At 40.7% G+C, this 14080-nt stretch overlaps 1 protein-coding gene across 3 annotated transcripts in view; it reads left to right on the forward strand.

Moving 5' to 3' along the window:
* Positions 1-10980, forward strand: part of H6PD (hexose-6-phosphate dehydrogenase/glucose 1-dehydrogenase) — a 37071-nt gene extending 26091 nt beyond the window's left edge. For all 3 annotated transcript variants that reach the window (XM_088468228.1, XM_088468230.1, XM_088468229.1), the window contains 3 exons: positions 363-480; positions 6544-6813; positions 7593-10980. In XM_088468228.1, the coding sequence (XP_088324354.1) occupies positions 363-480; positions 6544-6813; positions 7593-8950 (1746 nt within the window). In that variant the 3' untranslated portion in view covers positions 8951-10980. The remainder of the gene's footprint in view (positions 1-362; positions 481-6543; positions 6814-7592) is intronic.
* The last annotated feature ends 3100 nt before the right edge of the window (positions 10981-14080 follow it).

Below are 14080 nucleotides of genomic sequence, written 5' to 3' on the forward strand. Positions count from 1 at the left end.
GTGTATAGAAAAAATAAATAAGGACACAAATGCAGATATCTGCATCTATATCTTTAGCTAGCTAATACCCTTCCCTTTTTCTGTGCTTGTTTGTAAATATAAGGAAGGTCAGCTTTACATCTGAGCAAATATTCTATTGTGTCGCTTTGTGTAATAAATGGCTTAGACCAAGGGCACACCTCACCGTATATTGTATCAGTGTGTATGCGAAATTCCAGGTAACTGCGACCGCATTATGAGGAGTTGTTTCTATGTTTCATTCATACATTTACATTTTTCCATATACAACCAAAATGTTAATAATATAATATACTAAATTACCCTAAACTCACTTGTTCAACAACTGGCGTTTCTTTTTAAAGACTGTTGAGCAGATTCTGCCTTTCCGACGTCGCAATCAAAAGCACCTAGAGCCGATCTGGAACAGACAGCACGTGGCCCGAGTAGAGATTGTCATGAAGGAAATGGTTGATGCTAAAGGTATTTGAAAACCTGTGAAATGTATAGAATCTCTTTGGTCTAGAAAACACCCTCTTGAAAGCTCAGGTGTCAGCGGTTGGCCAGGTGGGCTTTAGTTATACTTTATGAAAAACTATTGGCCAGTAGCTGAAAATAGTACCTATAGCCAGGTGCAAATATCCTCTTTGGCGGTTAGGTCAAATGGACTGGTCAGGAGAGGCCCCATGCTGAGTGGGTAGTCTGTGATGGAGAACATATGCCAATTGCTAATCTGCACATAAAAAGATAATCAATTTTGATCAGATGTTTGTTTGTTTTTTTCAAGGTAAACGTTTTTTTTTTTTTCCCCATGTGATTCCCGATCAGTTGTCACTCATGCAGCCAGCATTAGTTAATAAGAAAAACAATGAGGGCTGTGTAGCATTTAAAGGGTTTGTATACATGACAGAAATTACTGCCTGCAGAGATTCTGCGAGCAGCAATTTTATTGTCCCTATACAGGTGCGTCCTCATACACTATTGCTGCAGTCCAGCCATACAGCGCTTCTCAGGGCACCAGGTCCCGTGTGAATTGACTTGCACCGAGCGTCTTTTTCGCTGTTATGTGTATATCAGTAACGCAAGTGAAAAGATCAGATGCAATAAAACAGCTTAACGAGACTGCACTAATTAATTTGATAGGTGGTACTTGTACATCTGTGTGTGAATAAGCTCATGAGTCTGTATACTTAGTGCTACGATGCAGTAGCTGCGACTTAGTACATATTTAAAACGAATTACTGCACGGTTAAAGTCACAGCCCATCATCTCTGGTACAGATTGAGTGGTGTTTCACTGCGCCTCCGTTGCGAATAAGATGTAAAGTTGCTACGCTACACCACTCGTCGTGGCTCACTCACACCGGGAGTCTCGCTTGGTGTGTGAGGACATATCTGTAAGTGTGTGTGTGTATATATATTTTATGTATGTATGTGTATATATATATAATATATATATATATATATATATATATATATATATTTTTTTTTTTTTATTATTCATACATACATAGTCAGGTGCATAAATATTGGGACATTGACAGAATTTTCATATTTTGGCCTCTATTCACCACCACTATGGCTTTGAAATGAAACAAACAAGATGTGCTTTGACTGCAGACTTTCAGGTTCAATTTGATGGTAATTACATCCAAATCAGGTGAACGATGTAGGAATTACAACGGTTTCTATATGTGCCTCCCACTTTTTTAAGGGGCCAAAAGTAATGGGACTATCAACTCAAAAGCTATTTCATGGACAGGTGTGGGCTATTCCCTCGTTATTTCATTATCAATTAAGCAGGTAAAAGGCCTGGAGTTGATTCTAGGTGTGACATTTGCATTTGAAATCAGTTGCTGTCGACTCTCAATATGAGATCCAAAGAGCTGTCACTATCAGTGAAGCAAGCCATCATTAGGCTGAAAAATCAAAACAAACCCATCAGAGAGAGAGCAAAAACATTAGGTGTGGCCAAATCAACTGTTTGGAACATTCTTAAAAAGAAAGAACGCACCAGAGAGATCAGCAACACCAAAAGACCCGGAAGACCACGGAAAACAACTGTGGTGGATGACAGAAGAATTATTTCCCTGGTGAAGAAAAACCCCTTCACAACAGTTGGCCAAATCAAGAACACTCTCCAGGAGGTAGGTGTATATGTGTCAAAGTCAACAATCAAGAGAAGACTTCACAAGAGTGAATATAGAGGGTTCACCACAAGATGTAAACCATTGGTTTGCCACTTAAACCGGAAGACCAGATTAGAGTTTGCCAAACAACATCTAAAAAAGCCATTGCAGTTCTGGAACAACATCCTATGGACAGGTGAGACAAAGATCAACTTGTACCAGAGTGATGGGAAGAGAAGAGTATGGAGAAGGAAAGGAACTGCTCATGATCCAAAACATACCACCTCATCAGTGAAGCATGGAGGTGGTAGTGTCATGGAGTGGGCATGTATGGCTGCCAATGGAACTGGTTCCCTTGTATTTATTGATGATGTGACTGCTGACAAAAGCAGCAGAATGAATTCTGAAGTGTTTCAGGCAATATTATATGCTCATATTCAGTCAAATGCTTCAGAACTCATTGGATGGCGCTTCACAGTGCAGATGGACAATGACCCGAAGCATACTGCAAATGCAACCAAAGAGTTTTCTAAGGCTAGTGGAATGTTATGCAATGGCCAAGTCAATCCCCTGACTTGAATCCGATTGAGCATGCATTTCACTTGATGAAGACAAAACTGAAGGGAAAATGCCCCAAGAACAAGCAGGAACTGAAGACATTTGCAGTAGAGGCCTGGCAGAGCATCACCAAGGATGAAACCCAGCATCTGGTGATGTCTATGCGTTCCAGACTTAAGGCTGTAATTGCAAAGAATATAAAAAGGTGGGATGGCGCTAGTGTTACATGTAAAACAAATATAGATGGATTATAATTGCATAAAATATTTATTATAGATCAATATACAATACTGTAAAACAATAGAGACAAAATTATCAACATGTATAAATAAAATAATTGTACTCTGCACCTGAATAATCGTATTGCCAGTCAGTATAATGTAGCAAATAATGTGGAGATGACAATGAAAGAAGGGATATTAAGATATCTATTCCCAAATGGCTGGCAAATGTACCGCTGCAAAAAAGTATTAGCCTGGTTAAGATAGACCAAAGTAGGATCCGTATATGATGAATAAATGAATAAAGCAAAAAATGAATAAGTCAGTCAATTGAGTAAAATAATCCGGATGGCATATGGGTAATCCTGTGTATAATGAAAACTCACATATATTCGCTCACCCCAAGGCAATGATGGTGTGTTGCTCCTGAAATGGATGCAGTGCCAGCCTGATGGTGGAAGGCCGGTACGCAGCTGGAGAATGCCGAGGAATGTGTAGGATAAATGTGTGCGTCAGGGGAAGCTGGCCGCTCTGGCGTTCGTAGGTCACAGCCTGAACCCCGCTGTGAAGGCTGGAGTCAGTGCGGTAGCGGAATACCCAGCAGTGGGGTTGCTCTCTCCAGAGTGATAAGGTGATGAAGCCACGTGTGTTCCCCGCTCTGCTGAGCCGTGGCTGGCAGGCAAACCTGGCGTGGCAGACGCTGAATGCTATAGATGAGTCAGCTCATTGATGGAATATAGATCTAATCAAAGTGCAAATGCACAAAATAATGGTGATCTTATTCTGTAGTCCTTAACGCGTTTCGCTACACCTAGTAGCTTCTTCCAGAAGGCAGACTTTCAGACTTTCATTCAGCATCTGCCACGCCAGGTTGCCTGCCAGCCGCGGCTCAGCAGAGCGGGGAACACACGCGGCTTCATCACCTTATCTCTCTGGAGAGAGCAACCCCACTGCTGGGTATTCCACTATCGCACTGACTCCAGCCTTCACAGCGGGGTTCAGGCTGTGACCTACGACCGCCAGAGCGGCCAGCTTCCCCTGGCGCACACATTTATCCTACACATTCCTCGGCATTCTCCAGCTGCGTACCGGCCTTCCACCATCAGGCTGGCACTGCATCCATTCCTGGAGCAACACACCATCATTGCCTTGGGGTGAGCGAATATATGTGAGTTTTCATTCTACACAGGATTACCCATATGCCATCCGGATTATTTTACTCAACTGACTGACTTTTATTCATTTTTTGCTCTATTCATTTATTCATCATATACGGATCCTACTTTGGTCTATCTTAACCAGGCTAATACTTTTTTGCAGCGGTACATTTGCCAGCCATTTGGGAATAGATATCTTAATATCCCTTCTTTCATTGTCATCTCCACATTATTTGCTACATTATACTGACTGGCAATACGATTATTCAGGTGCAGAGTACAATTATTTTATTTATACATGTTGATAATTTTGTCTCTATTGTTTTACAGTATTGTATATTGATCTATAATAAATATTTTATGCAATTATAATCCATCTATATATGTTTTACATGTAACACTAGCGCCATCCCACCTTTTTCTATTCTTTGCATTTTTGGGCACCCTTGTGATCATTGGGAGTGGTGGCATACTCCCAGGTGGTAGGCAGCTGTGTCCATTTCAATTTTAATTATTCATATATTCATTAGTAGTTGATACACACTTCCCTTTTGGGGCTTGGTTATTTCTTTCTATCTTGGTTTTTCAGGCTGTAATTGCCTGCAAAGGATTTGCAACAAAGTATTAAAAAGTGAAAAATAGTTTCAGGATTGTTTAGTTTGTCCCATTACTTTTGGCCCCTTAAAAAGTGGGAGGCACATATAGAAACCATTGTAATTCCTACACTGTTCACCTGATTTGGATGTAATTACCCTCAAATTAATTCTGAAAGTCTGCAGTTAAAGCTCATCTTGTTTGTTTCATTTCAAAGCCATTGTGGTGGTGAATAGAGGCCAAAATATGAAAATTCTGTCCATGTTCCAATATTTATGCACCTGACTGTGTGTGTGTGTATGTATATGTATATATATATATATATATATGTATATGTATATATATATATATATATATATATATATATATATATATATATATATATATATATATATAAATAATATAATGATAATTTTTTTAATCTGTTCAGTTTTGGCTCGGATCTACCTGCCAAGTTTGGATCTCAAAATAAGACAAAACGTCAGCTTTCATGGACATCTAGGCACATATATTCATGAAAGTTGACATTTTGTCCGTGTAAGATGGCTTTTTGTCTTGTTCTGAGATCCAAACTTGGTCGGAAAGATCCCAGGCCAATATTGATCCGCTGATCTCTAATTTAGGTGTGTTTTTTATTTTTTTGTCTAAATATGTTAGTTACTTAAATCCCTGCTCCCATGGAAAAAATAAGCTTATAAAGTTGAAACATAATTTACAATAAATAAAGAAAATCCACAAGCAAAAACAGTGTATTTATGCCCATACGCTGAGTGTAGACATTGCTACTAGTGCAGACTTTCACATATCTTGCAGTTACTTACTGTCCTGTTTTTTTAAAAGAAGAGAGCACTTATCAGCTTTGGAGATGAAATCGCAATTCACCAATCAGAAGGTTGTGCTGGCGACCGTCATTTTCAACATCAGTGTAAATGCGCCCCAGTTCTCAGACACGGCAATTGCTTATACAGACATATATGCTTCTCTGTGCTGGTCTGCATCTGTTCACAATTCCCAAACATGCCCTCTGTGTATGTTAAACTGTCTTGTTCCCTCTCCATCTCACATCTCCAGGTGCAGTTGGCTTTAATTGTCAGATACAGGTAAATCTGCATATGCCTGTGCCCATTCTCTGATCGGGCACAGAGCCTATGTGCGTATTCTACACTACGCAAACTGGTGAAAGTCGAAATGAAATTGAAGTTACGTTCTTTATTAGTAGCCTGTCTAGAGACATATTTTAATTGTAAAAACAATATCAATGTTTCTCTAGGCTGTCTCCACCAGTATTTCTCTGTTAACAGTGCATGTTTTTCACCTCTCCTGTTTGAAGCACAAGGGTGCTAAATTGGGACTGATTTATTTTACAATATGCACACGCCATACTAATTATACCAGAGGATCTGTGGGGATATCTGGAAAACATGCACCTGTAGGAGTAATTCGGGAGAATGGGCAATCGGTGGTGGTGTGAGCTATGTCTGGCTATACTTGTCTGGAAATGCGCTCTAAGGGTATTCTATTTAATATGAGAGGAATTAGATGAAGCTTGCACAGATGAAAGCATGGACATAGTGGAGACAGCTGTTATAGACTGAATCAGTATAAATGATAATGCAGCTATAGAAACAAGTGACCTCAATGCAGTATCTCTTGTAGTCATGTTGATGCAGACTTTGTTCCATAGGATCCCCCATGATGTTGTCAATGAAGCAAGAAGGCTGCATTCTCATTTATGTAACGGACACAAAGACTCGCCCCACTTTCCATAGACAATGAGGGCAATTTCACTTTGTTCAAAAAAGTGTACTATTTTTCCATTTAAACAGTAAATAATTTGCACAAAGCTTCTTTTCCATATTCATTAGTATTTCTTCCTTTGTTGGTTCAGGGCGCACCAGCTTTTATGAAGAATATGGCGTCATACGTGATGTCATCCAGAACCACTTGACGGAAATCTTGACCGCTGTGGCCATGGAGGTGCCGCGTAATCTCACCAATTCAGATGATGTCCTAAGAGCAAAGTTGGAGTTACTGGATTCCCTACGTGTCCCAGAACCTAGCAGTGCTGTCATTGGTCAGTACCAGAACTATCTGCCGCAGGTGAGAGAGGAGATGGATAAACACCCAAACTACTTCACCAACACACAGACCTTTGCAAGTGAGTAGCTTTTGTAAGCACCGTTCCACATTTCTATACCATTTCTGAAGGAACAGATACCATTACATTAAACAGCACTGGTGTACATGTTTCTAGTTGGCTCTTCTTTAAAAGTTAGGAACACTTTAATACAATATTAAGCAACTTCTTCTAAAAAAAAAAAAAATGTATTGTCTATTTTTAAACTATTCCTTCTGTATTTGCTTCCGTCTGTCACGTTTGCAAATAGTGACATTGGCACATCTCCAAGCAAAGGGCAGTAAGAAAACCTATTCAAAGTAATATTGTTTAAACTTGCTTATACAGTACTGTGATATTGGCATATGTTTAAGGAAAGCATCTGCTAAAGCTCTGTCGGATGTAGTTACGATCCTGGTGGTCAGGATGCTAGCGCTCAGAATACCGGAGCCAGAATCCCGACAGCAGTTGAAATTCTGCCGCCAGAATCCCGACCACCGGCATCCCAACAATGAGTATTGGGGTTGGGGGAGGGTTCGGTTGCCGGAAAAGTGGAGTTAGGATTAGGACACTTTCCTAATTGGGTCGGGATTCTGACTGTCTGGATGCCGCTGTTGGTAATGTGACTGCTGGCATCCCAACCGCCGGCATCCCGTACCCTACCTGCTCTGTATAACGGCTTGTCTAAATTAGTGGTGCAATGTAAAGTGCAGTCTACATAGATCGTAATAACATTTCCAGTACAGACATGAATGCAAGGAAATATGGCAGATCCCCATCTATTTTCACACCTTGATTCTCTATTGTGTTTCCCCTTATAGGTGTCCTTGTTTATATTGATAATGTGCGATGGGAAGGCGTGCCCTTCCTCCTGGTGTCTGGTAAAGATTTAGATGAGAGGACTTCGTATGTCAGAGTTGTGTTTAAGGACAATGTCTTTTGTCTCCAAAAAGAACAAAACCGAGACACTGGGAAAAACTTTTGTAAACCCAAACAGATTATCTTCCACATTGGACATGGAGCCCTGGGCTTCCCAGCTGTTCTAATATCCCAGAGTCTATTCAGGCCAAACATCACGCCCAGCCAATGGCAAGCAGCATCAGAGATCCCAGACCTAACTCTCTTTGGTCAGCCTCTTTCTGATTATTATGTGTACCGTCCAATTGAAGAAAGAGACGCCTATTCTATACTAATATCAAACATCTATAGGGGAAAGAAGGAATCCTTCGTCACAACAAAAAACCTGCTAGCTTCATGGAAGTTCTGGACTCTGCTTCTGGAGAATTTAGAAAGAGAGTCACCTAGGGTCTACCCGGGAGGTTCAGAGACTGGCCATTTGCTAGACTTTGTAGTAGAACATGGCGGCTTACGTTTTGTTACAGATGAGCATTTAGAAATTATGGGTATGGAGGAAAAATCAAATACCTTTGCTTCTGCCCAGTCAAACTTTCTTGGCAATACTATGGTGTCTAACTGGGCTGAGCAACTAATACAGAAGTTAGCACAAGATATACAGATGGAAGCTGAAGCCGCTGTGAAGCGTTCTGGTGTTTTCCACCTTGCCCTCTCGGGGGGCTCCAGCCCTATTGCCTTGTTTCAAAGGTTGTCTATGCACCACTATGGCTTTCCCTGGAAACACACTCACTTGTGGATGGTTGATGAGCGCTGTGTTCCATTTACAGACCCAGATTCTAACTTTGGGAGCCTTGAGAGACATCTCCTACATCGTGTGAGAGTCCCCTATGTAAATATCCACCCTATGCCAGTCTACCTAAACCAGAGGCTCTGTGCTGAAGAAGATATGGGCGCTGAGACCTATGCTCAAGAGATATCTGCTGTTGTAAGCAATTCAAGCTTTGATCTAGTGCTATTAGGTTTGGGTAATGATGGCCACACTGCCTCCATCTTCCCTGGTTCCAAGGATGGAATATCAGGAGATAAACTGGTGCTATTAACAGAGAGCCCATTAAAGCCTCTACACAGGATGAGTCTTAGCCTCCCGCTCATTAACAAAGCCCGTAAAGTTGCTGTTCTGATATTGGGTAAAGGAAAGAATGAGATTATAACATTAATCAGCAGAGCGGAAAGGAATCCTAATAAATGGCCCATCTTTGGTGTACAACCCACTTTTGGGGAGTTGGTCTGGTACATTGATTACGATGCTATGTTTAGAAAATGACTTGTTCCTCTCTCATGAACACCTACCTCCCTCCCATATTAATAAAAGGACACAACGGTACAGGCAAACTAATCCAAATCACTGATTTTTTTTTTATATATATAAAAGCAATATTTTTTACTATTTTGCCAAAATACTAAATTTTTGTACAACACAAAAAACAAAGTGATTAAGCTAACCTGTGATATTAAACTAGATAAAACCGTACAGATTTCACTACTTTATATTTACAAGTGATCTAGAAGTCTTCGGGACAATTCAACTCAGTGCGATATGCGATGTTCCGTCTCCGCGCATATTGCCCACATATGGTAATGCCGAAATTGCAAACTCTCCCATGCATCTCTATGGGATGCGAGGAAAAACTGGAGATACCGGTGGACGCGATGGGCTGTTCTGGAGTGGCGATTGTGTCTATTGTGCAGAATTTATTTACCCCTTAAAATCTATACACCTTATTTCTTATCTCACGCCAGTGGCTGGAAGGTGGCCATGCTAGTGCCTGATATGGGCATACAGATTGGGTGAGCAGAATCACTGTACCATGCCATAGCTAAAATACACCTATACCATGTACTTTCAGGCTTCGGTTGTATCTTCTGGGGTGCTTATATTCTTGTGTATGGGAGAACTGCTTATATCTAAGTAGACCACAGCATACAAAATACTACTGACAGTCTCAGGTTTCTGATCATACGGTTTCAATTAGCAATGAGATCAACCATTTACTAGTTTATTTAAGAGCATTGATATATTTCCTCTAGTAGTCACCAACCAGCTAGTTAATGACATTTTCTGTAATATATTTGTTTACCGTTATCAAAATGGGAAATTATATATTTTGTTAAAATTTATATATTTTAGCTAAACAAATAGGGAATTATTTCATTAATGTAAAATGTTGTTTCATCTAAACATCATGACTGGAGTAAAGATATTTTTTTTCCTTTTTGTTTGGGGGATCAAATGGTATTTGAACCGAATATTGATCATTTAAAAAAAATGGCTTTCCTACATGCAGATGTTGCTACAGCAACTAGTGGGAATCTCCTAGTTGCCAGAGTGATAATTGGCACAGCATCTGATACAAATCCGCTACCTAAAGATCACTTTAATATTTTAACTATTTCTCAGGGCTTTTGTTAAAATGGCTCTTTTCCGTATTGGGGCACTTCGTTACAATAATTAACTTGGTGTTTTAAATCCACATTAAAGAGACCCCAAACATTAATGATAAATTGATCGAATGTGAAAAAGGGGCTTTAAAACAAAAAAAAAATATGTCTGCTCTTGCTTGCAACCCTATCTAACGCGCTTAAAGCAATTGTCCGAAGTCCTTTTGGGCTCTGTAAAGTTTATTTTCCGACACAGGAAAAAAAACGGTCCTATTCTTCAAATATTTAGCGTAAACATGTCTATCGGTTTTCAAACTTGTGCTGCTTGGGACTTTGTAGTATGAAAATTTACATTTTGGAAGTATTTTGAGTATAGCTTTGGAGAATACAAGACAACCACCCACTAACCTACTCAAGCCACCAGGGGGTGCTCAACCACCATATTAGGTAATTACTGTTTACAGTTTGTATCACTTTTTTTTATTGGCAGCAGAATAACTGTATAATTCTAGTTCTGGTGGACTTTTTTTTATTTTATTTGACTGTACCTATATTCCTGGTTCACATAAAGGAATTACTAAAAATACGGTTTATTTGTGGTACTTGAAAGGATTCACCAGCTGTTATTTAGACATTATGGGTTGCGTTTACTCACCTTTTGGCTTTTTTTGCTGTTGGATTTAAAGGGTCATTAATATGAAATAGAGAACACGTGGTTTTGTAATTAATATCGCCTCTTGAAATCCAGCCAAAGCTGCGCTGCTTAGTAAATGTACCTCTGATATCCATATGTGTACCCCTATACAGTACCAGTCAAAAGTTTGGACACACAATGGTTTTGGTTTATTTAAATTATTTTCAACATAGATTATTAATGAAGACATCAAAACTATGAAAGAACATGTATGGAATTATATTGTAAACAAAAAAGTGTTAAATCAAAATGTTTTATATTTTAGATTCCTGAAAGTAGCCCCCTTTTGCTTGGATAACAGCTTTGGCATTCTCTCAATCAGCACCATGAGGTAGTCTCCTGGAATGGTTTCCCAACAGTCTTGAAGGAGTTCTTAGAGGTGCTGAGCACTTGTTGGCTGCTTTTCCTCTGCGGTCCAACTCATCCAAAACCAGCTCAATTGGGTTTAGGTTGGGTGATTGTGGAGGGCAGGTCATCTGACGCAGCACTCCATCACTTTCCTTCTTGGTCAAGTAGCCCTTACATAGCCTGGAGGTGTGTTTGGGGTCATTATCTTGTTGAAAAACAAATAATCCCAGTAAGCGCAAACCAGATGGGATGGCATGGCACTGCAGAATGCTGTGGTAGCCATGCTGGTTAAGTGTGCCTTGAATTTTTAATAAATCACCAACAGTGTCACCAGCAAAGCAACCCCACACCATCACACCTCCTCCATGCTTCACAGTGGGAACCAAAAAAGACACGGCGGTTGGAACCAAAAATCTCAAATTTGGACTCATCAGACCAAAGTACAGATTTCCAGTGGTCTAATGTCCATTCCTTGTGTTTCTTGGCCCAAACAATTCTCCTCTTCTTGTTGTTCATCTTCTTCAGTAGGGGCTTCTTTGCATAAATCAGGCCTTCATGGTCGCATTGCTGCAGTCTCCTCTGAACAGTTGATGTTGAGATTTGTCTGCTACTTGAACTCTGTGAAGACTTTGTGGTCTCTAATCTGAGGTGCTATTAAGTAGCGGTTTCTGAGGCTGGTAACTCTAATGAACATAGGGGGAGATGTATCATCGGCAAAAATGCGGTAAAGCCCCCGAAAATGCAGTTTTCAGGGGTTTTACCGCATTCCCCGTATGTATAAAGCAGCAGAATGCAGCTGCGTGTTGCTAGGTAACGCCACCTTCAGGTGGCGTTACCCAATAGAAGCCTATGGGCTTCTTAGCACGACGCTCGGGGCTGGGAGGGATCTGAACGGATCCTTCCCATGAGCCCCCGCGGCCCGCGTCCTTCTGCGCTTGCGCAGAAGGACTTCTGGGTGTTAAACCTGGAAGTCCCTCTGCCCGGCAGCATTGCAAAGGACATCTCTCATTGAGAGAGCTGTTCTTTGCGATATTCTTGGTACATACCGCGGTATGTACGCGAAGTCGGGGGGATGTACCGCATCGGCGATATTGCCGTTAATACATCTCCACCTTATCCTCTGCAGCAGAGGTAACTCTGTCTTCCTTTCCTGGGGCGGTCCTAATGAGAGCCAGTTTCATCATAGAGTTTGATGGTTTTTGCAACTGCAATTGAGGATACATTCAAGGTTCTTGAAATTTTCTGTATTGACTGACCTGCATGTCTTAAAGTAATGATGGACTGTCGTTTCTCTTTACTGAGTTGAGTGGTCGGTGCCATAATATGGATTACAACAGTAGTCAAATAGTGGTGTCCACTGTGTACTAACCCTACCTCTGCACAACACAACTGATGGTCTCAAACACATTAAGGCGGCAAGTAATTCCACAGATTGACTCTTGACAAGGCACACCTGTTAATTCAAAACCATTCCAGGAGACTACCTCATGAAGCTGATTGAGAAAATGCCAAGAGTGTGCAAAGCTGTCATCCAAGCAAAAGGGGGCTGCTTTGAGGAATCTAAAATATAAAACATATTTTGATTTAACACTTTTTTGTTTACAACATAATTCCATATGTGTTCTTTAATACTGAAGACATCAAAACTATTAATCTACTATGTTGTAAAGAATTTAAATAAACAAAAACCATTGAATGAGAAGATGTGTCCAAACTTTTGACTGGTATTTGTATATTGAGCAGTTATTTATTGTACATATTCTGCCCAAACTCTTCAGCTATGGAATAACATATATTTACTTATTTGTAAACTATACAATTTTTTAACAATGATCTAAATAACTTTGTTTAATTCTATTATCTGTTTAAGTCCATCAGATGTAATGTTTTGTAAAATCGTTTTTCCATATTTTCCTGATATGTTTTCTCCTACATTAAAATTTGTTTGTGTTCAAACTTTTCAGTGATTTTTCCGGTAAGAAGGCTGCTAAACTGATAACAGTGGGCTGTTTCTCACCCTAACAATCCTGTGTCTCTTCTGTATGTAAGATCTTTGCTCACAGAAAATAAAGAAATGCATCCTTGTAGGGTTTGAATGCAAATCCCAAATTACATTTATAATGAGTGGGGCAGACTATATGCCATGGGCTGATTTTGGAGGTTCCTACGAATGTCCCTGATAAATGTGGCTAGAGCAAAGTATCTGGAACTAGTCAGACTGTTCACTCATGGACCCCATAAAGTCAATGTTGTTATGCCTATGGTACACACTGTTTAGTGAGGCCAGGGCCAGTCCTCCACATGTATTACTGCATACTTTCTCTTTCATCCACTAGGGGACACTGGAGGTGCTTACGCTGGGGTATAGAGGCGTGGATAGCTGGAGCTGGCACTTTAAAATTTAGAAGTGGAGCTCCTCCCCCTCAGCCCCACCAGCCCTCACTTTAGAAAATGTGCCTAAGGAGCTGGTCACAACCTGCTGTGCTCCAGCAAGTCAATGATTTTCTTTCTTTTATTTAACATATTTATTTTTATTTTATTATTTTATAACATCTTTTACACTGTTTTTGAGGTACCCTTCGCCACCTCTCTAAAGGTGGGGTCCGGGTACCTGGCGACCTGTTAACCTCCTGGGTTAATATGGAAGGAGTGTGCAGTGCTTAAATTAAAAGCTACTGACAGCTCCTAAAACGCCCCACACACACAGCACAGACTGCCTCCAGGAAGAAGCTGTGAGGAGAGTGCTGTTAATACAGAGGAGCCGTCCAGAGGGGAGCGCAGTGAGTATGATCACATGCACTTTCTCCGACTCCTGCCCCGCTGCCAGCGCTGGTTTCAGAGAGCGCTCGAAGCGCTGCTCAATGATATGCTTCTCCCCTCTCCCCGCTGATGAGCGCGACTAGCGGCTCCTTCTCAGCGGGGCTACCGCAGGGGGGAGGTGATAACAGTGTGATGGCCATTTTACAGTCCCTC

The sequence above is a fragment of the Taudactylus pleione genome, unplaced genomic scaffold (assembly GCF_031769625.1).
Source record: "Taudactylus pleione unplaced genomic scaffold, aTauple2 ptg000082l, whole genome shotgun sequence".
NCBI classification, from domain to species: domain Eukaryota; kingdom Metazoa; phylum Chordata; class Amphibia; order Anura; family Myobatrachidae; genus Taudactylus; species Taudactylus pleione.